Source organism: Narcine bancroftii, chromosome 3 (assembly GCF_036971445.1).
Source record: "Narcine bancroftii isolate sNarBan1 chromosome 3, sNarBan1.hap1, whole genome shotgun sequence".
NCBI lineage: Eukaryota > Metazoa > Chordata > Chondrichthyes > Torpediniformes > Narcinidae > Narcine > Narcine bancroftii.
Window position 1 is genome coordinate 108,827,101 of NC_091471.1, and position 26,175 is coordinate 108,853,275.

The window sequence follows — 26,175 nt, forward strand, 5'->3', positions numbered from 1 at the left end:
AAAGTATTGCTCGAAGATTGGAGGAGTTGAAACAAGTCGCTGAATACCCAGATAACAAATGTGGAGGACAATATGGAGGGCATAGAGTTCAGAGTCAAGAACTTAGAAAAAGATAAAGAAACATGGAGTGAAGGAAAGGGGAGATTATTAGAGAAAATACACCTACTTGAAAATTATAGTAGGAGAAATAATCCCAATAGAAGGCTTAAAAGAGGGCAAGGAGGGAAAAGATTTGATTGCTTTTCTTATGGATAGGATCCCTAAAGTCCCAGGTCAACATTATTTTACAGAACCTCTGATTATGGAGAGAGCTCACAGGACTTTGACACCTCAAACACCCCAGGACAAAGAAAGAGTGTTAAAAGCCACAGTTTCCAAAGCTAGAAAGAATAAAGGTCTCTTGGAATATGAAGGTCACAAAATATTTTTTTCTGATATGACCAGTCCATTGCTCAAAAGAAGAAAGGAATTTGATTTGGAAAAACGTACACTCAGAAATAAAGATGTACAATTTTTTTGTCATATGGTGGCCAAACATAAAAGTTATTTTATCGGATGGAGAATGGAAATTTTTTTAAATCAACCCTTGGGAAGCTTTGAACTTTGCTCAAAAATTACCAGACATGCACTAATTGTTGTTATTTAAATAGATTAAAACAAGTACACTTGTAATTTTTCACTAATAATTAAAAAAAAAAATCATAATTGACATATTTGTTCATTCCATTGGACAGGTAAAGTTTGTTGAATTTCCATGGATAAATTGATCTGAGATGATAAATTGGGAGGGTTAAAATTACCAGATTTATAAAAAATATTATTTAGCTGCACAAATTTGTTTTGTGGCTGCTTCTTTTAATGAGGTGATTCCTCCTTGGGCTATAATTGGCTTACACAATGGAGGAGAGGAGATGGCAGAAGAATTTATTTATAAATGGAATTTTAAATTAATTAAAGGGAAAACAAAGAACCCATTATTGAAACATATAATTTACATTTGGGATAAAATTAAACAATTTGTGGGATTAAAAGAGGGATTATCCTCAAAGACACCTCTACCTCAAAACAGTTTAATACTCATGACTTTCGGTAATAGAATCTTGGCTACCTGGGTACCAACATGATAACAGGTGCATTGAGGATTGTTATGATAAATAGAGCAATTTATGTCTCTTGAAAATAAATATAATTCACCATTCTTCTGCTATCTCCAATTGTGATCTTTCTTAAGAGAAAATTGGGGTCCATTAATGGTCCTACCAACCTGTTCAGTCATGGAAATTCTAATTTTAAAGGTGAATGCAACCAAATTTATTTTTAATATATATGCTCTGATCCAAGATCAAAACCCAAAATCTGGTCTACATAGATCAAGAGAGCGATGGAAATCAGATTTGGGCATTGTAATCGAAGCACAATGCTGGTCAGATCTATGTGTAGAGAGTATGACTACCTTAATTAATTCTAAGTATAGACTGATTCATTATAATTTTCTGTACCAATTATATCTCACACCTCAAAAGATACATAAAAATAAACCAGAATTTTCCAATAGATGCCTTAGGTGTGGTATAGATATTGGTATCTTTTTACTTTCCATGTGGTTATGCCTGAAATTAAGACCCTTTTGGATAGAATTGGGGGAAATGCTGACAAAAGTTGTGGGGTGAACTTCCCTCTAGACCCAGAATTGTTTCTTCTGGAGAATTTAGCAGTTATAAAAGTTAACTTCTCCAGAAGTAAATCAAAATTAATTAAAATTGCATTGTCAATAGCCAGGAAATATATAGAAGTAACATGGAAATCCGATTCCCTATTTCACATTGATCATTGGAATATAGAAGTGAAAAGTTGTATTCTCCTTGAGAAGATTACTTATAGTCTTAGGAAGAGATACAGTATGTTTGTCGAAATTTGGCAACATTATTTAGATTATTTAAATGCCCAGATTGTATAATTTATTTGATATTTGTCAATTAGTATACTCTTTATTAGAAATTTAATACTTTTAAAATGATGTGACTGTGAGATGTCAAACCTTGCTCCTGTTGCTTTTTCTTTTCTATTTTCTTTCCTTTTATCTCCCTCTGTTCCCTGCTCTCTGTCCTCTTTTTTGAATGTGGGGAGGGGAGCACTAGGAGAAGAGGGATTCTCCTTTCCTTTTTTTATTAGGACCTTATGAACTTTATGTTCAATGTATTATTGTTATTATATTAATTTAGTCCTATATCCTGTATTTTCTTAAATAAAATATTTTTTAAAAAGTCCAAAATCTGGTTGCAGAGAAGTGTGTTGAGTCTCAGCATGGGCCAACCTCTGAGGTCTGACAGTGTTAAACGCTGAGCCGATGTTAATTAACAACAGCCTGATATGTGAGACATCATTATCTAGGTGAGTCAGGACTGTGTGGAGAAAGCAGAGAGATTTAGATATTTTAGAAGAATGGGCAAAGAAATTGCAAATAAATTACAGTGCTGGAAAATATACATTCAGGCTCTTTGGTGGAAGGAATAAAAGGACACACTATTATTTGGATGGAGAGATAATTCAAAATTCAGAGGTTCTAGTTTATTTATATAGCACATTTAAAACAACTCAAGTTGACGAAAGTGCTGTACAGATCATAAATTACATCTTAACTTAAGCAGCTATTTAAAGTGCAGTATAAAATGGGTATCCCAGGTTCAGAATTATACATATAACATGGTAACAATCATTTTAAAACGCTTGAGAACAAAAATACAAATTCAGCCTAGATTTTAAAGAGTTAAGGGAAGGGGCTGATTTGATGGTAGGAGGAATGTTGTTTCACAGTTTGGGGGCTGCAAGTGATTTCCCCTGAGTTTGCGATTTGAGTGCAGAGCAACCAAGCGCCCTAAATTGGACGATCTCAGGGGACTTGAAGTGGAGTAGGGCGTTAGAAGATCGGTGATGTAGGAGTGGGCTAGTCCATTAAGGGCTTTGTAAACAAAGTAGAGAACTTTAAAATCTATTCTGAGCAGTATTGGCAGCCAGTGAAGGAAGGCCAGAATAAGGGTGATGTGGTCCCTCTTCTTGGCTCCTGTCAGGATCCTCGATGCAGCATTCTGAATCAGTTGTAGATGGGATAATGACTGACTGATTCCCATATCTCGAGAGTTAGAGTAGTGTAAATGGCAGGAAATGGGGGTGTGGATAACTTTCTCATGGTCTTTCAGTGACAGGAATGATTTGATTTTGGTAATAGTGCAGAGGTGGATAAAGCTGGCTTTTACTACTGCATTGACTTGTTTCAAAGGGACTTGGGAGTCCTCGTGCAGGATATCCTGAAGGTTTACCTCCAGGTTGAGTTGGTGGTTAAGAAGATGAATGTTATGTTAGCATACACATTTAGAGGAATAAGAAACAAGAGCAAGGATGTGATATAAAGGCTTTATAGGGCACTGGTGAGTCCTGACTTGAGTTCATAGTACAGTTTTGGGCTCCTTATTTACTGGCATTCAGAGAATATTTATAGGAATAATTCCTGGAATGAAGGAATTTGCATATAATGAATATTTGATGGCTCTTGGACTGTATTCCTTGGAGTTCAGATGAATGAGAGGGGACCTTATAGAAGTATTTAAAATAATGAAAGGCCTGGATATGGTAGGTATGGCAAAACTGTTTTCCAGGGCAGGGATACCAAAGACAAGAGAGCACAATTTCAGGATTGAAGGTGGGCCATTTAAAACAGAGATGAAGTGCTGAATCTCTGGAATTTGCTGCCACGGGAAGCTGTAGAGGCTAGGTCATTGAGTGTATTTAAGGCAGAGATTAATAGGTATTTAAATAGTAAGGGTATCAAAGGTTAGGTGAAAAAGCAGGGAAGTGAGGCTGAACATGAAAATGGATGTGTATAATAGAATGACAGACTCGATGGGCTGAATGGCCTATTCCTATTCTTATATCTTATGGTCTCATGGACCTGGCTAAGTGGAATGAAAATTGCCTTGGTGAGATGTGACACAGGATACTGTTGGTATGATTGATTGAAAGTCAATGGCCAGTAGTGTTCCACAGAGATAGCTGCTGGGGTGCTTGTTTGTGATATATAATTGACTCCTGGATATGAATGCAGAAGGTATGATTAGTACAGTATGCAAAAGGACTAGATGAACACAGCAAGTCATGTAGCATTCATGGAAAGAAATAGGAAACTGGCGTTTTGGGCCTGAGCCCTTGTTCAGCTATGCCAAAAATCAGGCAAACTTTCAAATAAGGTGGGAGGGGGAAAGGGAAGGAGCTCAGGTTAGCACACGATAGGTCAGTGATTCTCAACCTTTTTCTTTATACTCGCATAGCACTTTAAGTATTTAAGTGCTTGGTGATTAGTAAAGGATTGTTTAAGGTGAGATGTGAGTGGAAGGGAAGGTTGAGAATCACTGCTCCAGACCCAATTATTACTGAAATCTTTTTCTTGAGCAAAATTGTCATTGGCCCATTTCCTTTGGAGTTCTGAAATCATGCACATAACAAGCCAATGAGGTACGATTAAAACAGTGGTTTTCAAACTTTTTTCTTTCACCCACATAACACCTTAAGCAAAAAATATCAGCATGGAAATCATGGGACAAATACCCCATCTCTGCATTGTGCAGCATAAATTATATGACTCTAGTGCAGTAAGAGTGAAGGGCAGAAGACTCCTGCAAATTAAAACCATATACACTGTCAGACATAGAAATATATCTGGTTGATGCACTCCTGAACAGTCATGGAGTGGAACCCTTGGTAATGTTAGGCAAGGGAGTCTAGAAAGTGGCATGAGACCTCTGACTGGGGCTTGCAATTTGTATAAATGCCTGATGCCACATGTGCTTGTCAATATGGAAAGTGAACATGACAATGACCATTTGGGAAATGAACCAAACGACATTACTGAGTACCTTCGCTCTGTCTGCTGCAACAGCAAGGAACTCCCAGTAGCCAACTATTTCAATTCCACACACCAATGTCACACCGACATGTTTGTCTATGGCCTCGTATACTGCCAAACCAAGGCTACCTGCAAATTGAAGGAACAAGACCTCATGTTCCATTTTAGCACTCTCCAACCTGACAGCATTAACATCAATTTCTGTTAACTCCCTCCCCGTGTCTCTCTCTTTCCTTATCCCTCTCCTTTCCTGCAGCTCCCCACCCCTATCCTTTCCTTTCCTATGAGAGAGCTATCCTCAACCATCTTCCCCATCACTTGTTTTTTTCTCTTCTATCCTCCCATCTGTATCCACCTCAAGCCTATGCACCTCCCCTTCCTTCATCCTCCCATTTCTTCCTCCCCCTCCACCCATTTAGATGCCTGTCCATTTTTTCTTATACCTGACAAAGGGCCTAGCCCCGAAACGTTGGTTACCCTTTCCTTCCTATGGGTGCTGCATGACCTGCTGAGTTTTTCTCAGCATGTTTGTGTACTGCAGAAACATTCGTGTTTTCTTTATCTTAGCTGACTCTTAATTGATGAATAATAACTTGCTTCCATTCTATCCTGTCGGTCCTGATATAACTGATAGTTCTTCTGCAGGAACCATGGACTCTTCCATAAGTAGGGCAGGAGGTACTACAGGGGTTGATGAATTGCTTGGGAGGTTTTGCACAACTTGCATTTAACCAATATTCTGTGAATCCCTTATTGTTACAAAAGTTAAGATAGAGAAGAATACCTGTCTCAGGAGACTGATAATGTGGGTTACTAGTTGGGGCTGGCAGAGCAGAAATTCAGCTTCAGGTCATGGAATGTAGACCTAAGAGAGCATATCAATTCAGAGAATTTTTCCAAGATAGCACTCCAGTATCTCTCTGGTGTCTTGAAATGCCCACAGTGGATAGATCACATCTCCAAAGCATTAATGAGGGCTGATATCAATGCTGCCAGAAGATTGGAAACTTAGTGCAATGTTTGAGCTTTTGACCTACCAGCATTCTTTTCCTCAGATTATCAAAGAATGTGCTTGATGTGCTTGTGTACTGGCGCAAATGGTGAATTTATCATTATTGACTGTCTTTACTGAGGAGAAGATCCTGGATATGGAAATAATCTAGGATTTTGTCAAAGCCCTATATTGCTGAGGTTATTTTTTTCTCAGTAGAAGACCCTGGCCAATGGATGTTTATTGTAAGGTCAATTTTCTCGCATGTTTCCATGAACAAGTTGAGCTTGGCCTCTAAAGGAACTCATCTACAAGAACTAATTATTTGCATGCTATAACCTGAGTACGGGAGATGGAATAATAAGACTCTCGATGTTTGTTTTAACTGAAAACCTTACACCTCAATTATCAAGAATGACTCATAGAATCAGTCCATGTTAATATCAACAAATTATACTATTTTACCAACTGTAGGAAGCGAGGGAGGAGAATGCTGACCCACTGGTGATGAAGTAGCGGAGGATTGGAGAATTGCAAATGTTGTTCTACTGTTGAAGAAAGGGAGTAGAAATAACATAGGAAATTATATAATAGTGAATCTTACTTCAGTGCTGGACAAAATGTTAAAAATAATCCTGAGATTATTGGGGGAGTTTGAGGAGATTGATAGGTGTCTAATTAAGACTTTAAAGGATATGGGGAAAAGGCCAAAAATTGGAACTAGATGTGAGAACGGTTTAGCTCAGGGTGAAGATGCAGAGCAGACTCATGGGCTGAATAGCTTACTTCTGTTCCTTGATTTTGTGATCTTGTGAGATAGATTTACAAGCATTTAGAGAGGCATAATATGATTAAGGATAGTCAGCATAGCTTCATCAGGGAAAGATCATGTCTCACACATCTAATTGAATTATTTGAAGATGTAATAAAGAACATTGATGAAGGTAGAGCAGTGGATGTGGTATATATCGATTTCAGTAAGGAACATGATAAAGTTTCCCATGCAAGGCTCATTCATAAAGTAAAGAGGTATGGAATCCAAGGAGGCCTTGCTTTGTGGATACAGAACTGGCTTTCCCAGAAAGGCAGAGGGTGGTTGTAGATGATTTTTCTTCTGCAAGGAGGTCGGTGACCAGTGGTGCTCAGAAGTGATCTGTTCTGGGACCCCTTAGTGATTTTTTTTTTTGTAAATGACCTGGATGAGGAATTGGAAGGGTGGATTAGTAAGTTTATAGATGACACAGAAGTGGGTGGTGTTATGAATTAACTGAAGGGTTGCCAGATGTTACAAAGGGACAAAGGATAAGATGCAGAGCTGGGCTGACAAGTGGCAGATGGAGTTTAACCCAGACAAGTGTGAAGTGGTTCATTTCAGCAGGTCAATTTTGAAGGCAGAATACAATATTAATGAAAGGACTGAGTAGGGTGGACGACTGGGAGATCTTTAGGACACTCAAACCTGCTGCACAGGTAGAAAAGAAGGCATATGGTGTGTTGGCCTTGGGATTAAGTTCAAGAGCCATGAAGTAATGCTGGATCATGACAAGACCCCACTTGGAATATTTTGTTCAGTTCTGGTCACCATATTACAGGAAAGATGCGGATCCTATAGATAGAGTTCAGAGGAGATTAACAAGGATGTTGCATGGATTGGAGGGCATGCCTTATGAGGATAGGTTTAATGAACTTAGTCTTTTCTCCTTGGAGTGACACTGGATGAGGAGTACAAGATGATTAGAGACATTGATCGTGTGGATGATCAGAGGCTTTTTCCCCGAGACTGAAATGGCAAAATGAGGGGACATAGTTTTGAGGTGCTTAGAAGTAAGTATGGGGTGGGGGTGGGGGGATGTACACACTGTGGTAGGTGCATGGAATGCGATGCCAGAAATGGTAGTAAAGGCAGGTACAATAGGATTTTGGAAAGACTTTTAGATAGGTACATGGATCTCAGATAAATGGTGAGTTATGCAGTAGGGAAATTCTAGGCTGTTGTAGAAGTAAATTATTAGGTTGGTAAAACACTGTGTGCTGTAGATTTCTATGTTCGAAATTGACACATTTGGCAAATATTTCTTTTACATTCCAAGAGATGAGAGTGAAGAGTTATGGCAAGGATGCTAAGACTGACAATAGTGGTTTTTAAAGCAAATTTATCAGTACTAAGATTTTTCCGTGGGATAGTGTCAATATTCAAACTGTTAGTAATTGGTAAGTTAATTTTGGCTCAGAAATTCTACTGCATTGCATGACACCTATATTTATTGGAAAAGTGATCCCTAAACAACATTGGCTACTTACTATATTGTTAATATTCTACAATTTCTTCTAGGTCTTCTGTCCCCCTGATGCACTAATGCTCAGAGATACCCAGACAGATGCCTGTATGTTCAGATATTTTGATACTAGCAAACTTTTCTGCAACTCTAAGATCCATGGATGGCAAGATCACTCAAGCAGAATAGGAGGCCCAATGCAGTGATACAGTGAATATTTTCGAAGCCATGGAGTACACCTTCACCATTTGAAACTACTTCCTCAGGACCCTACTGGAGTACTGCAGATTGACAACTAGCACAACAAACAATCCCTGACCCCAGCACATCCTGATTGCAACCCTTTTTCATTCTGTCATGAGAAGACGTATCGTTTTGACACATGACCTTGATATTTGCAAATTGTAAATTCTGGCCATTACCAATCTGACTTCCTCTGTTCACTCCACAATGGTGAACCAGTGAAAGAGAATAAATTGGACACATTAACTATTGAATGCAATAGCATGATTCTCAAGAGAAAACAAAATTTTTAGCATAAATCGCTCGCACAAAGCATATCTCTGTATCTCTTCACTCACCTGATGAGTGCTTCCACAGTTCACCATCCTCTGAATCATCTCAGTCCTAAATAGCTTTCTTTTTTAATTGAGATATGAGCCCATGCCACTCAATTACACCCATGTGACCAATCAACCTACTAACCCCATATGTGTACGGAACATGGGAGGAAACTGAAGCACCTGGAGGAAGCCCACACAGTCACAGGAAGAACATACAATCTTCTTACGGACAGTAGCAGATTTGAACCCGGGTCGCTGGAGTTGTGATAGCATTTCACTAACCACTATGCTAACTGTGTTGCCCTTCTATTTTTCTAACTGGGCCTCCCATTTCTGCACTCCTCAGGCAGGGAAAAATATCCTTCCCACCTGTAGCTTGTCAAGCCCTTTCAGAACTTCATATATTTTCAAGAGATTTCCTCTCATTCTTCTGAACTCCACTTAATCACTCCTGAAGCAAACTCGCCATCCCTGGGACAAGTCTAGTGAATCAATGTTGCACTTCCTAAAGACAGGTATGTGGTGAACCGCGCCACTCCATTATCAAACCAGTGTCCACAGTTGCAGGCTGGGGCGCACAAAGCGTGGCTTTAGAGGTTGGGTGATTGTGATAGCGTGCCAACTGTAATTATTTAAACTCCTGCGAAGATTCCAAAAAAACAGTTCTGTTGGTTCATCTCACAGATAACTTCTGTTGTGCTTTATTCACTCTACCACTCACTACATTCAATTTCTTATGCCAGGCCTTTAGCCTTCATATGTACTTTTGGCCTTTCCCGATGCAACAGGAGAGTACAACTTCTCCAAATGGCCAGCTTGGGCAACTGCACTCCTTCCAAACTAACAAACGAGATGCTGGCGCTCATGGACAGACACAGGCCCTGTCTGCTTTTCAAGCAACTCTTTCTTGAGCAATGCCAGAAAACATCTGTTTGCTGCTTGCAGAAAAAGACTTTAATGACTCCATGGCATAGCAGTCTGTGCTGATGAGTTGTGGCATGCTAAGCAGCATGGTAGACTTTCAGTTGGGCATGTAGCCGTGTCTCAGAAAAGGGCATGAAGCCTGCCCACTCTGGATACAGTGTGGCGTCAGACTCAACCGGACGCAATGCAGACAGAGCAGTGGTGCTTGTAACATCAGAGATAGGGAGCTGCCACCTGCTGTTGCCATTCCCCCTGCATCAAAAGCAACCTCCTTTTCCTCTGGGATCGACACTCAGGCCATCGGTTCTTGGTCGACACTGGAGCAGAGTTTAGCGTGTTTCTCTCCTCCACCCCAGACACACGTTCAGGAAAAAAGGGCCCTCCTCTGATGGCCACCAAAAACAGCAGCATCCAGATGCACAGATCATGCACAATTCCATTCAATTTCGTCTTGACGCATTAAAGCTGGTCCTTCACCATTGATTATGTATCACAGCCAGTCCTGGGAGCTGATTTTCTTTGAGAGCACACTCCCTACTATCTTAATAGTACCTTGTATCTTAAAAGATCCCTACTAGATCTTAAAGGTCACCACCTAGTTAATTCGAGACTGCCAAAGTAGCGCTAGCGAGAGCCACTGTGCTCATGCACCCGAGGGTTGATGTGCCAACTGCACTGATGGTGGAAGGTCTTTTCATGATGGTAGGGAATTATGGCTCCATGTTATAGACATTGGCAACAGGCAGAAACTATTTTGGAAGATTGCCCAAGCTGGCACATGTAGTCAGATGATTTTGATAGCGTGCCAACTGTAATTATTTAAACTCCTGTGAAGATTCCAAAAGAACGTTCTGTTGGTTCAGCTCACAGACAACTTCTGTTGTGCTTTATTCACTGCACCACTCACTACAAGTACATCTTTTCTTGGAAAAGAAGCAAAAAAAACTACACAATATTGCTAATACATTCTCAGCTAAGCACTATAAGTTGCAATAAGGCATCTTGCTTCTCTAATCAAACCCTCTTGTAATGAAGAATAACATCAGTTGCCTTCCTAATTATTTGATGTACTGAATGTTGGCTATTAGTAGCTTGTTGCAAACATACCCATGTCCCTTTGAGTATCAACACTCTCTGATTTCTCACCTATTTTTCTCATGTGCTCCAAAGAGGACCTCACATTTTTTCCTATTATTTTCTGCCATGTTTTTGCTCAGTTACTCATCGTGTCCATATCCCCTTCAAGTTTTTTTACACATTCAACTTTACTCCCAATCTTACTTGGCTCAGTGTCATCAGCAAAAGTTAAAAATCTAACATTTTGAACCCTCAGACAAATATTGGTAGATTATGAATAGTTAAGTCTAAGCATCAAATCCACACAGCATCCAACTCATTGCGCTCTAAGACCGTGAAGGGACTACTTATTTCCACTTTGTTTTAAGTACCCAATAACCCATTCTCTACCCATGACAGTCAGTACATTCCCCACATATTCAATGTGCTTGGAGCTATAACCTCGTTAACCAACATCCTGCATGGCAAGCAAAAGCCTTGTAAAAATCTAAATACAATCCATTCATATATTTTCCCTTTTTCCACGTCAAAAATCTTCAAAAGATTTGACAACTGTGATGTTCCATTCATAAATTAATGCCAGCTCTGTTTAGTTTTATTATTTTCAAGATGCATGTTACTGCTTCATTATAGATACCAGTATTTTCCTTGCCTCTGACATTAGGAAGTGGTTCCCTAACTTTTTATTCTTTCTTCTTCAATTTGTTCCCCTTAAATCTATAGGAACAATTCCAGAATTTACAGCATTTTAGACGGTGATAACCCGAGCATCCATAATCTCTAAAACTACCTCTTTCAAAGCTGGGATGTAGTGTAATGGTGTAATGACATGGTGTAATGTTCTCATGCCATTATGGAAACATTCAGTATCCCCAAAGCTGGGATTTAAGTATACCAGAGTATTCAACATTTAGGAAGGACATTAAAGAGAAAAGAAGTGTTGTGGGACTGTTAGTAAAGGCAGGATATTAATTCAAGGGGAGGAAATAATTTTGGGTTGACATGTCATGAGATAGAATTGTAAATCAATTTTGGTGGAAATGGCAAAAGGCAGAATTCATTTGAAGTTATTTACAAGACACCAACAAGTGGTTGTAATATTGGACATGGCATAAATCAGGAAACTGGAAATCCATGTAACAGGGATAAAAGAGTAATTATGGGAGATTTTAACCTAAAATAAAGGCTAAACAAATCAAATTTATTTTGATGAGATATCTAAAATAAAACTTCTTTTGGATTTCAGTTTTGCATAGAGAAATAACTGAGTGATAATTCTGCTGTCAAGGAGACTTTGGGGAAGAATGATAATAATGCTGTATTTTTTTTTCTCGGGTTTGAAAGTGTCATGGTGTAATATGACATAGGGATCTTCCATGTAAACCAGTGGTTTTCAAACTATTTCTTTCAACTCACATGTGGTAATCACAGAGGGATCACCGGTACTTAAGGTGGTATGTGCACTGATCTAAACAAAAGAAACTGAAGGCATGAGATAAGAGTTGACTGTGGTGGACTGCATTAATTCATCAAAAGGTATTGCAAAAGATTGGCAAAGGTTATCATTCATAGAAATAATGCATCAGCTACAAAAAAAATCCTTCATGGTAGGAAAATCCAAAAGGACATGTGACTTATCCGTAGTTGGCCAGAGAAACAAAATAATTAGATGCAAAAGTTACCAAAAGTAGCAGTATTACTGAGGATTAGCAGCATTTTAGACTTCAGTTGAAGAGGACCAAGAGCATGATAAGGAAAGGCAAGGCAGATGCAAACTGGTGGGAAATATGAAAAAAAGGCTATAAGAGCTGTTCAGTTATGTAAAAAGGAAAAGCCAAGCAAGAACAAATGTGGTGTTCTTACAAATAGAGGGAGGAGAAATTATGAGAATAGAGAAACGGCGGAGGAACTAAGCAGTCATTCTGCAAATGTCTTCACAGAAGACACACATAACCTTTAACATACACTGGAGTAGCAAGGTACTAGTGGTCAATAAATAGAACCAGAGAAGATGCTAAAAAATGAAATCTGATGAATTCCAAGGTCTCGACAAACCCATTTGTCTTTATTTATGCAATATCCCTTAATATTGTCACTTTAACAGTTTTCTGCACTTCAACCACTATGTTACTCAACAGGTCTACTGTTAATTTATTTCACAAGCTAATTTTCAAACTTCTTCTTCTTGCTTTGTCTCTTTCCTTCCTAAATTCCCTTTGAGGTCAGTTCTTCTAGTTCACTCAGTGTATTTCCTCTTCTATTTTTCTGGTTAAACAAGAATAGTGCAAACACATAACCAAACGAAATACAGAAAAATAAAAGATGAAGGTCAGACACCTGTGCCAAAATGCATGCTGCAATTTTCTATTTGAATCTATTCACAATTATGAAAGTTTCTATACAATGTTACAAATGACATTATGGCCCCTTCTCAGTGCTACCATAAAAAAGGAGGTACAGGAGCCTGAAGATGAACACCCAATGATACAAAAACATCTACTTCCCCTCAGCCATCACATTTCTCAATGGATAATGAACCATAGAGGCTATCTCATTTGCACTAATTTATTTATATTTTGAATATCATTTATAGCAATTTTACACTTCTAATGCTGCCTCAAAACAACAAAGTTTGTGACACGTTCATGAAAATAAAATCTGATTCTGATCGAACATTGCTGACCAAGTGCAGTGCCTACCATATCCCTCTAAAATTCTGTGGTGCCAGTTCTGTGGGATTGCTCTGGGCCTGTGGATATGTTTCCCTTCACCTCCAACAATATATTTCCCACTTCACTCCACCTCATCATCCCTATGCCCATCTGACGCCTCCGCCTATCTAGCTTTGCAAAAAATGGCCACATGAGGCAATTACAAATAATACCTAAAATCATCAGAAAAACAACACAGAACCAAAATAATTCTTCTGTCTTGAATTCAAAATGTTTCCTAGAATATTTATTTCTTGATTATTTGGTGCATTCCCAAAAGTATTTCTATTGTGTGATCTTACTCATGTGATTCCCTGCACTTTTTGGAAAGTATTTCGATTTCTGATATTCTTTTTGTCATACCAAGAAAGGGTTCATTCAGGAGAAAGATTTTGATTTTCCAAACTGATATTTGCTTATTTTCCACCTCCTCTATTCATAGTTCTCCTGTATTCTTCATCCTTACCATATTCTGACAGTTTTCTTCATGCTGGCTGGCTGCATCATAGTCTGGCATGGGGACACCAATACCCTTGAGTGTAAAGCCCTGCAAAAGGTAGTGGACACAGCCCAGGAGATCACAGGTAAAACCCTCCCCATTATCAAGATCATCTACATTGCCATCAGAAAATAGAAGCCATAACCACCTAGTACACACTCTGTTTTCACTGCTACCATCAGGAAAAAAGCATAGGTACCACAATACTCACATTGCCAGGTTCAGGAACAGGTGGTACCCCTCCACCATTAGATTCCTCAACAACAAACTTAATCAGGAACTCATTTAAGAACACTTATGTACTTCATTGTTTGTTTTCTTCCCCTCTGTATTGCACACAGTTGTTTACATTTGTTTATGTGTACAGTTTTTTTTTGCACTGGTAATAAGTGGAGCTTTTGCCTGGTTTGCAGGAAAAAGAATCTCAGGATCGTATGTGATGTCATATATGTACTCTTGACAATAAATCTGAAAACTGAATCTGAAATCTAATATTCTTCTTATAATTACTGATTGACAAGGAAATAAAATTTATTAAAGATATCAGTATATGAATATGTGTGGCATCAAAGAGCCCTGTTAAAATAAAGTTAATAGATATCAAGAGAAAATACTCTAATGGTTCAGTAACACATCACACAAAGGATGATTGATTGGAAGTCAATCATCCCAATCCCAGAATGCTGGAATTCATCAGGCTGTTTCATCAAAGTCTTTCCTTCTAGATTAGAAGTGGGAATTTTTACTGATTACATAGTGTTTGATTCTGTTTGTAAGTTTTCTTCTATTTACATTCTATTCTTATCTGCAGCAAAATCTGGGCAATATGCAAGCATGTGTTGTCATGTGGCAAGTGACATGAGAGTCACTCAAATGACGTGATGGCCATCTCTAAAAAAGTCACTGCCTGCTTTTGACATTCATTAACATCATCATTGACCTAAAACTTGACTGTACCAGCCACATAAATATTGTGCCTCAACGGTTGAATATGTTGTAGTCAATGGCTCGTTTTCTCACCACTTAGTCTATCAGTCTTAGGCACAGATCAAAAATGTACCAGAATACTCTTCAATTGCCTGGATCTGTACATCAACAATTTTCAGGACAAAGCAGCCTATTTGAATGATAGTCTATCCACCACCTTAAAATTTCCTTGACATGTGGCACAGATTATCTACCAAATGAAGAGTATTTACCCCAACATCGCCTCCCAAATCCACAACTTCCATCATCATGGACAAAGGCAGAGGATGTATGGGAACACGACTACTCGCTTATTCCCATCCAAGTTGCACATCATCTTGACTTGGAATGTATCATCATATCTTCATGGTCCCTGGGTCGAGAGTCTCAATGTCATCATCCATTAAGCCAAAGCAGTACAGCTTCTGATTCAATTATCTCATGATGCTAATTTCCATGAAATAAATGTAAAGCATGCAAAATTTTGTCCTAATGTGTGGTTCTTGTGTTTCCTCTGTGGAATTGATAAGAAGCATCTTGTGCAAGATTTGTTTCTTATTGTGTTGATTCTCATCTTAAACAACTCTAGTTGCCTAAGCAGGCTCCAGGATCTCTAGGTAAAATGCTTACATTTTGGGATAAGAACAGAAAATGCCTGAAAGAAATACCAGGTCAGGTAGCATCTGTGGAGAGAGAAACTGCATCAAGCATCAAGTGATGATCTTTCATCAAACCAATGAAAAATCAGAAAACAAGATTGCTTTAAATTGCTTAATTTAAATTAACGTAAGATCCATGATCGGATGGAGGCTGCAAAATACCGAAAGACGCAAGTGGTGGTTGTAGCTCAGAAAAGCTGGTAAGGGCTTGTTGATCTCTGCATGAAATATCAACAGGAATCAGGGAAAATGCTGAGGAAAAAGCACTGGAACTGTACTTTTCTCCTGGAAAGTCAGTTCATCTTGCAGAAAAGGTTCACACGAATGTTGCTGGGTCTGGGGATTTGAATGATGAGCGACTATCTTGAAACTTTTCTCTTTAGAGTCGTGGGGGTAGGGTGGGGGGAGGGACCCTAAAATGTGTTTATATAATCATTAGTAAATAATGATAGTTATTTCCCCCCCCCTTCCCCCCCCCCCCCCCCCCTCCACCCCACGTAAGGAAGGAAAGCTAAAACCAGAGGGAGTTGATTCAAGGTGAGAGGAGAAAGATACAAAAGGGACCTTGGTCACACAAGACGATGGTGAAGGAACTACATAGGAAACGAGAGAAGTAGGGACAATTACAATGTTCAAAGACACTTTGACTGGAACATGGGGATGAAAAGGTTTAAAGGGATAGGAGCCAAATGCAGGTAAATGGGATTAGTTTGGTCAGCATGAACAAGTTGGGCTGAGCACTCGGACTCTAACAACTAGTAGCTGCTAGTTACCTCGATGAATCAGTTAAAATGTAATGAATTTAGCTAACCAAGGTACTCAGAATCAAGACGGGGGGGATGCAAATCAGCTATGAATTTGTGCCACAGGTTCCACACAACATGGCCCGCTTCTGCCCATGTTTTCTGTTTAGTCTCTCACAGTTAATTTACCATCTGTGGGGTTCCAGAGGGACCTTTGTTTCCACTCATTAAAAACCTCAGTGCATTTGTCGCGGGTTGCATCAGGATCATCTTTCATCGAACTGCTCCCACCTCTCAGCAAGCGCCAAACTTTCGAGAGGAGATGCCATGCCGAATAATAGAGCACCACCCAGAGAGTTGACTGCCACCTCCCCTTGTCAGGCACAGACGCGAGCCCAGCCCCTTTCCCACAATCCCCGCCGCGTGTCGCGGATGCAAGCGGCGCTCAATCAAGTGACATTTCCCACGGCCGCGGCGAAAGGGGGCGCTTTCAACACCCGCGTCGAGTGGAACATTCCGGAGCCCACGCGCCGCCGTGGAACGGCCCGGGGAGGAGCCCGGTGGCTGGTGCGGCTGCGCACTGAAACCCTGGCTTCCCTCGGAGACGGTGGGTGCGCGCAGGCTGCGGTCTCAGCCCTTCGCACTCGCCCGTTGCCCCCGGAGTTGGTGTCGTGCCGTGAGATGCGCTGAGGGACTCCGCCGGGATGCCGTCGGGTCGGAAGACCGTCGCAGATCTCCGCTCTCGGGCGGAAGGTAAGAGAACTCGTTCACTGGAAAGCTCCTCATCCGCACCTGTTCGTGTGTCCACTTTCGCACTCCACGGTGCCCGAGCTTCGTCGCTGTTTCTGGGACTGAAACCAAGGAGAATCCCGCTTCAGAAGGCGGAGGGGCTGGTCTGTGCCCGTGCTTGCTTCAAGAAATAGGTTCGGGTTTTGCTGCACTGCTTTGCAATGCAGCCAAAGCCATTGATTGAATTGGGGGGTGGGATGTCGATTTTAATTCCAATGTGGATGTACGCGTTTTACAGGTGTGCTCCCAAATGATGTTGTCCCCCTCCAAATCCGTCAAAGCCCCGCTACCTTCATTTGCTTTTATTTTGGTGTTCTCTTCCAAGGCTCTGACTGACTGGAAACCAATCGGGCAGGAAGCTTTTTCTCTCCCCCCCCCTCCCTCCCTCCTTTATGTTTCTGTTTGTTGGTTAACTACTTGAGTTCCAATCAATTATTGTCGGTAGAAAGAAAACAATGGGCATTGATGGCGTTCGTGCAGAACTCCGAGGAAATCATTACTTTAATAGACTCTTAATGGAAATGCATTTCGAGATCAGATCCCCCCCCCCATCTCTTTTTGAACCTTAATTAACGTCAAAACGGAGACTTCAGGTTTAGCAATTGCTCAATGTAACAAGTGGTTTGATACACCACTTGTATGTATGTATGATTTGAATATCAATTTGGGGTAATTAAAATACACTGATCTAAATTATTATTTTGTTTGCAATCGCACTAAAAAAGGCAAATTTAAGAAAGTAAAATTTACCTGTCAAAATATCTGTGGTTTATTATTGGAATCGACTGAAACGTGTCTTCTCGTTAAATCGGATATTATAATCTCAGGAGCTGAAGCGTACGAACTTGTCCATGACTTTGCAAAAGGCACAAGCGGGTGCCCAAGCTTAGAATTAACGCTGGCCATCCTGCTGTGACTTTAAAAAAAAACTTGGGGAGATAACAATATTGTTGTATAAAGCATACACCTGTTGCAGATAATGTTGGGTTTTTTTAATATCTTTTTGGACTTCGTAGAGAAAAAACACAGATCAGATGATTTTTGATGAATTTACACTCCAGTATTTCCAACTTGTATGATTGCAATGATACCATAAGAATTGTTTCTGGACTTCTCCGAGAGCTACCAGCAGCTGTTTCTGCTCCTGCTCCTGGTATTGAGCACAATTTGGTGAGAATATCACTTGTGTAAAAATTGCTTATTTGTCTTAGAAAAAAATACATGGATAGCACTGTGGAGACTTGCTTGAACACAAATTGTGTAACTAATTCTACTTTTGTTCCAACATTTAATGCAGTAGTTTGATGCTCTGAGCTCAGAACACGAATAGCAATGCATTCCTGATTCTGGTGTCAAGGTTCTGGCAGAGATTTATTCTATTTGAATAGAACACTGGTTTATTAAGCACTATTGGGAAGATGGCCAAGCATCTGAGTTGCCTAAAGTTAAAGTTCACTTTTTTTTGAAAATGAATGAATGGCATCTAATTTAGTAAGGCACAGGATAACTTGAAAGATGATGCAGAAGGAATAATCAAATTGACATCTAGTGGCACTGTTACTGCATTTATTCATGAACAATCTCTCTCTTAAATTCTGGCTCTGGCTTTCAAATTTGTACCTGGCCTTGTCCATTTACTATTTCTGCTGTCAAATCAGTACTGGAACCTCTTGCTCATCAATTCCTGGCCATTTGAGTATCTATGATTTTTGATCATTCATCCATCGGTTTCAGTGCCTTTAGATGCCAAGGCTGAAACCTCTGGAATTTTTCCCCCAAACATTGTGCTTCTTACTACCACATCCTCTTGAAACATAACCCTTTGACTAGCCTTTTGTCACATGAGACATACCATTCCATGTCAACCCAATGGTGTGGATTAACCAATTGTTGAAGCAATTCCACGATGCTTTGAATTTGGGATTCTTCCACAATGCAGAGGTCTGGTTATCAGAAGTTTACTTGGTAACCAAGTTAATTCTGCAAACCTGTTATTGAGGAGTGAAGAAAGGAAATGTTCCATAAGCATTGAAGACTTATACTGTTGCACTGAAGGTCACTGATAGTTTTAAGTGTACTGGAAGCCTTGGAATTGAAAGTTTCCTCAAAATGTTTGTAGTACATAAAAAAAATTAAAAATAGACCTAAACAAGAATGTCTGCAGACACTGTTGTTTAATACACTCAGAAAAGGTGAGAAACTCAGCAGGTCACACAGTGTTCTTAATGGCAAATGTACATAATTAATGTTTTGGGCCTGATCCCTTTATCAAAATATGATTTAGTAACTCAAGCAGTTATCTAAATGAAATCATGGGGAGGGATGCCAAGGGGGAGGGGCAGGTGGAGGAGCCAGACCAAAAGAGAAAAGGTTATAGGTCAAAATGGATGGGAGGGCAGAAGAGAAAAAAGCTGGGAAATGATGGGGGTAGGATAGCTCTCTGAATGGAGATGGAGGGGATAGGGAGCTGAAGGAAGGAGAGAGAGATGTGGGAGGAGCTTTACAGAAACAGGAGATCGATGTTAATGCCACCTGGTAGAAGGTGTCCAGATGGAATATTAGATCTTCTTCCTCCAATTTGTGGTGGCTTCTGTTTGCCAGTGCATCAGGCCATGGACGGTTCTGTGGGAGTGAGGCACTGAGAGGCTCCCACCATTGTAGAGGACAGAGCAAACAAACAATTCCCCAGTGTGCGTCTAGTTCCTCCAATGTAGAGGAGACCACAACCGGAGCACTGGATGCAGAAGATGACCCCTGCAGATTTGCAAGTAAAGTGCTGCTTCACTTGGAAAGTCATTTGGGGCCTCAAATGGTGATGAGGAAGGAGATGTGGGCACAAGTTCAGCATTTTCTGCGGTCATGGGTAGGTGAACATGAGGCGATTGGTGGGAAGGGAGGAGTACATGAAAGAGTCATTGAGTGGTCCCTGAAGAAGGTGCAGACGGGAAATTTTGATGGTGGGATCACGTTGGAGATGGTGCAAATTGTGGAGGCTTGTGGGGTTGTAGGTGAGGACAAGGGGAAACCGATCCTTGTTATGACTACGTGTGGAGAGGACCAGGGTAGATGTGCAGGAAATAGGAGTGCTGGTAAGGGTTAGGGTCATCACCACGATCAAACCACAAGACCATAAAATATAGGAGCAGAAATAGGCTATTCAGCCCATCAAATCTGCCCCACCATTCAATCATGAGCTGATCTATTTTCCTACTCCACCCCACTGCCCGGCTTTCTCCCCACAACCTTTGATGACTTGGCTGATCAAGAATCCATCAATCTCTCCCTTAAATATACCCAGTCTCTTGGCCTGTGCAACAAGTTCCACAGATTTGCCACCCTCTGGCTAAATAAAATCCTCATCTCTCTCTCTCTCCCTTTAATCTTGAAGTTGTGCCCTCTTGTCCTACATTCTTCCACCATGGGAACCACCTTTCTGCATCTACTCTGCCTTCACCTTTCAACATTTGACATATTTTGATGAGATTTCACCCTCCACCACCCCCCTACCCCCAACCATTCTCCTTAACTCCAACAAGTACAGGCCAAGAGCTATCAAACACTCTTTGTTTGATAACCCTTTTATTCCTAGAATCATCCTTGTGAAATTCCTCTGAATCCTCTCCATGTTAGCCCATCCTTTTTTAAATGAGCAATCCAAGCCGAAGTCTCACCAGTACCTTATAAAGCCTCAACATCACATCCTTGCTCTTGTATTCTATTCCTCTTGAAATGAATGTCAGCCTTGCATTTTGCTTCTTCACCACCAACTTAACTTGCAAGTTTATCTTCAGCCTATCCAACACAGGGACTCCCAGGTCACCTTGCATCTGGATATTTTCAGTTTTCTCCCCATTCAGAAAATAGTCTGCTTGTTTATTTTTTTCTACTGAAGTGCATGACTCTATAATTTCTGACATTGTATTTCATTTGCCATTTCTCGGCCTAGTTTCCTAATCTGTCCAAGTCCTCCATGTTTCCTCAACACTACCTGTTCCTCCACCTACCTTCATATCTGCAAACATGGCGACAAAGCCATTCATTCCATAATGTAAATCATTGATACACAAGGTAAAAAGAAGTGCCCCAACACTGACACTTGTGTGATCTTATAAAGTAGCCTCATGTGCAGCACCTTGTCAAAGGCCTTCTGAAAATCTGAATACACATCTTCTCCTGCATCTCCCCTATCTAGCTTGCTTGTTACTTTTTCCTAAGAATTTCCAACAGGTTTGTCAAGCAATATTTTCCCTTGAGGAAACCATGGCTGGGTTTGTCATGTACCTCCAAGAACTCCACAAGATGATCTTTGACAGTAAATGCTATCTTCACGACTACTGACGTCAGGCTAACCGATCTATAATTTCCTTTCTGCTGTCTCCCTCCCTTCTTGAATAGTAGGGTGACATTTGCACTTTTCCAGTCCTCTGGGATCATGCCAAAATCTATTGATTCCTGAAAGATCATTACCAATGCCTCCACAATCTCTACTACTACTTTCCGAACCAAAGGGTGCAATCTATTTGGTCTGCAACTCTTATCTACCCTTAGACAATTTGGCTTTGTGAGCACCTTTTGCCTTGCAGTAGTAGCTACACTCAGTTCCCTTCCCTGATACTCTTGGACATCTGGCACACTGCTAATGTCTTCCACAATGAATACTGATGCAAAATACTAATTTAGTTCCTCTGCCATTCCCATTATTATTTCTCCAGCGTCATTTTCTAGTGATCCTATATCTACTCTCGCCTCTTTTTATATACTTAAAGAAGCTTTCTGTGTCTCCTTTGTTATTTGCCATCCTACTTTCATATTTCATCTTTTCTCTTGAGATTTTTTTCTGTTAACTTTTGTAAGTTTTTTTAAAAACATCCCAATCCTTTATCTTTCCACTAAGTTTTGCTTCCTTGGGTGCCCTTTTTTGCTTTTATGTTAGCTTTGGCTTCAATTGTCAGCCACAGTTGACACATTTTTCCATTCAAATGTTTCCTCCTTTTTGATATGTGTTTATCCTGCAGCTTCCTCACTTCTTGCAGAAAGTCCATCTCTTGTTGCTTTGCAATTTCTCTATATTAGTGTCTCCTTCCAATCTATTTTGGCCAGTTCTTTTCTCATGCTACTGCCCCATGATGGCTCCCTTAACCTAACCTCTGCTGCATTACACAACATCCAATCCAGTTCATCTGATTCCCTGGATGGCTCATCAACAAGGTGCTCTAAAACACCATCTCATAGGTTTTATACAAATTCTCTCTTGAGGTCCAGTCCCCATCTGGTTTTCCCCAATGTAATTAGAACCAGAGAACATTACAGAAAACAGGCCCTTCAGCCCTTCTAGTCTGTGTCAAACTGTTATTCTGCCTCATCTCACTGTCCTGGACCCAGTGCATATCCCTCCATATGCATCCCGTCCATGTACCTAACCAAATTCTTCTTGAATGTTAAATCTGAGCCTGCATTCACTACTTCAACTGGTAGCTCATTCCACACTCCCACCACTCTAGGTTTCCCCCGATGTCCCCCTAAACTTTTACCCTTTCACCCTTAATCCATCTCCTCTGGTTTGTATCTCATTTAACCTCAAAAAAAAAACCCTACTTGCATTTATTAAATCTATACTCCTCAATTTTGAATACCGCTATAAAATATCCCCTCAATTCTTTTTTCATTCCAGGGAATAAAGTCCTAACCTGTTTATCCTTTACACATAACTCAGTTCCTGAAGTTTGGGTAACATCCTATTAAATCTTCTCTGCTCTCTCAATCTTATTGATATTTTTTCTGTAGTTAGCTGCACAAAATATTCTAAATTTGCCCTCACCAATGTTTTATACAACTTTACTATAATATCATAACTCCTATACACAATACTTTGATTTACAAAGGCCAATATGCCAAAAACTCACTTTACAACCCTATCTACCTTTGATGCACTTTCAGGGAATTATGTATCTGTATTCCCAGACTCCTCTGTTCTACCACACTCCTCAGCGGCCTGCCATTTACGGTGTTTGTCTTTCATCGGTTTGTTCTTCCAAAATGTAACATCTAACGCTTGCCTGCATCAAATTCCATTTGCCATTTTTACGCCCATTTTTCTAGCTGGTCCAATTGCTTCTGCAAGCTTTGAAGCCTTCCTTGATGTCCACAACACTCCAATCTTAGTGTCATTTGCAAACTTGCTGATCCAATATACCACATTATCATTCAGATCATTCAGATCATTGATATAGATGACAAACAACAATGGTCCCAACACCAATCCCTGAGGCATACTATTAGTCATAGGCCTCCAGCCTCACCCATATTGCCAATGTCGAATCCATTTTACTATCTCACCATGAATACGGAGAGTCTGAACTTTCTTGACTAACCTCCCGTACGGAACCTTGTCAAAGGCCTTAAAGTCCATGTAGACATCATTGCCTTTCCTTCATCAATGTTCCTAGTAATCTCCTTAGATAAACCCTAAAAGATTGGTTAAACATGACCTACTATGCTGACTCTCTGTAATCAATCTCTGGCTATTCAAATACTTCTATATCTGATCTCTTAGAACACCTTTTAATAATCTACCTACTACTGATGTCAGCCTATAATTTCCTGGGTTACTTTTAGAGCCATTTTTCACAACGGAACAACATGAACTACCCTCCAATTCTCCAGCACCTCACTTATGGTTAAGGATATTTTACATAATTCTGCCAGAACCACTGCAATTTCTATGCTAGTCTCCTCAATGTTAGAGGTAATATCTTGTTAAACTGTGGGGATTTATCCAGCCTTATTTGCTTTAAGACAGCAAGCACCTCCTCCTCTTTAATCTTTATAGTTTCCATGACTTCACTGCCTGTTTTCTTTGCTTCCCTAGATTCTGTGACAGTTTCCTAAGTAAATACTAATGCAAAAAAAAATTGAGATATTTATCCACCATCTCTTCTGGCTCCATGCATAGCTGACCACTCTGATCTTTAAGGGGACCAATTTTGTCCCTTAATCTCCTTTAACTCTTAATATGACTGTTGAAACCCTCTCTCTTCGTAACCAGGTCCCCAATATCCCATGAAAACCAAGGTTTCCTGTGCCTGTTAATTTTGCCTTTAATCATGACAGGAACATAAACTCTGTACTTTTAACATTTTGCCTCTGTAGGCCTTCCACTTATTGAGTACATCCTTGTCTGAAAGCAACTTATCCCAATCCACCCTTTCTAGATCCTTTCTTATTTCCTCAAATTTGGCCTTTCTCCAGTTTAGAATCTGAACCCAAGGGCCAGACCTATCCTTTTCCATAATTGAAAGTATTGGCATTATGACCGCTAGACGCAAAATATTACCCTGCACATACTTCTGTCACCTGCCCTGTGTGTTTCCCTGATAGAAGATTCAGTATTGCATTCTCTCTAGATGATACTTCTATACTGTACATTGATTTAGAAAACTTTATTGAACACATTTGTTGAACTCCAAGCCATCCAGCCCTTTTACAGTTTGTGAGTTCCAGTCAATATATAGAAAATTAAAATTTCCTACCATCAAAATCTTGTTTCCTACAGCTCTCAGCTTCCTCTCTACAGAATTGCTCCTCCAATTCTCGTTCGGCAATCAATAATACAACCCCATGAGTGTCGTCATCCTTTCCCATTTCTCAGCTCCACCCATATAGCCTCTGTAAACAAGCCCTCTGGCCTGTCCTGCAGCTGTAATATTTTCCCTGACGAGCAATACCACTCCTCTCACTCTATCACCTCTGAAACAATAGAAGCCCCGAAAATTGAGCTCCCAGACCTGCCCCTCCTGCATTCAAGTTTCACTAATGGCTACAATGACATAATTCTATGTGCCAATCCACACTCTAAGCTTGTCTGCCTTTCTTACATTACACCTTGCATTGAAATAGCTGCATAAGAGAACATTTCTACCACATACAACCCTTTTTATTTCTGACTTGCGTGCAGTCTTCACATTATCTTTTTCATCCACTATTTCACTCTGACATGCCTTTTCTTTTAACTGTTCTAATTTGTCCTCCACATCATGTCTACTGTTTGGAAGCCTGCCAACAATGTACTTTTACTCTTGCCATTGAACTCAACCCACAATAATTTTGTATCTTTTGATCCTATGTCACTTCTTTCTAATGATTTAATGTTAATCTTTTCCAACAGAGCATCACCGCCCCCTCTGCTTACCTGCCTGTCCTTACAATAGACTGTGTATCCTTGAACATTAAGCTCCCAATGACGTCCATCTTTTAGCCACAACTCCATGGTGGCCACATTATCTTCCTCTTCTGATCGTCCCTAGCTTGTAGCACTGCAAGTAATCCAGAGACTACAATTTTGGATGTCCTCTTCAGCCTCCTTCCTAACCCACTAAGGTTGCTTTTCAGGACCTCTGCCCCACTCCTGCCTATTGTCATTGGTACTAATATACACCATGACTTCTAGTTGTTCACCCTCCCCTTCTGCAACCGCTCAGCGACATCCTACACCCAAGCACCAGAGAGGCAACACACTGCAAAATCTCCCATTTGTTTCCCTATTGAGTCCCCCATGCTCTACCTGATTTCACCCTTCCCTTCTGAGGCTCAGAATCTACCACAGTTTTATTGGTCTGGCTGCTTGCTGCTGTACCCAGATAGGTCATCCCCCTCAGCAGTATCACTGCCTGCTTGTTCCCTTTTCACTCTCCTGCCTGTCACCCAGCTCCCTTCCTCCTGCATCCCTGTAACTCTTCTCTATCACATGCTCAGCTTCCAAAATGACCTGGAGTCATCCAACTCCAGCACCATTTCCCCAACAAGGTTTGTAAGGAACTGCAGTTGGATGCACTTCTCACAGATGAAGTCATCAGGGATACCTTTGGCTTTCCTGACTATCCATATACTGCAAGAGGAACATGTCCCTGCCCTGACTGCCATTCCCACTGTCTATGAAAATAAAATGAGAAAAATCTGTGCTTCCTTGCTGAATATGTTTGTTCCTCCACAAGATTGTCCTTGCCTCTACTCAACTCCTGCACCAGCACCATCAGCCTTTACTCACCAAAACCTCAAAATCCCACTCCCCAATAATCATTCTG

The 26,175-nt window shown here is 40.4% G+C and overlaps 1 protein-coding gene across 14 annotated transcripts in view; it reads left to right on the forward strand.

Annotated features, from left to right (window-relative positions):
* Nucleotides 1-16,783: 16,783 nt before the first annotated feature.
* Nucleotides 16,784-26,175, forward strand: part of atp8a1 (ATPase phospholipid transporting 8A1) — a 313,300-nt gene continuing 303,908 nt past the window's right edge. For 3 of the 14 annotated variants that reach the window (XR_011353617.1, XR_011353618.1, XM_069924781.1), the window contains exon 1: nt 16,784-17,059. Coding sequence is in view for 1 of the 14 variants with exons in the window: in XM_069924774.1 (XP_069780875.1) it covers nt 17,011-17,059 (49 nt within the window). In the remaining 13 variants the exon portion in view is untranslated. The remainder of the gene's footprint in view (nt 17,060-26,175) is intronic. The other 11 variants (XM_069924778.1, XM_069924777.1, XM_069924774.1 and 8 more) reach the window with 6 other exon arrangements.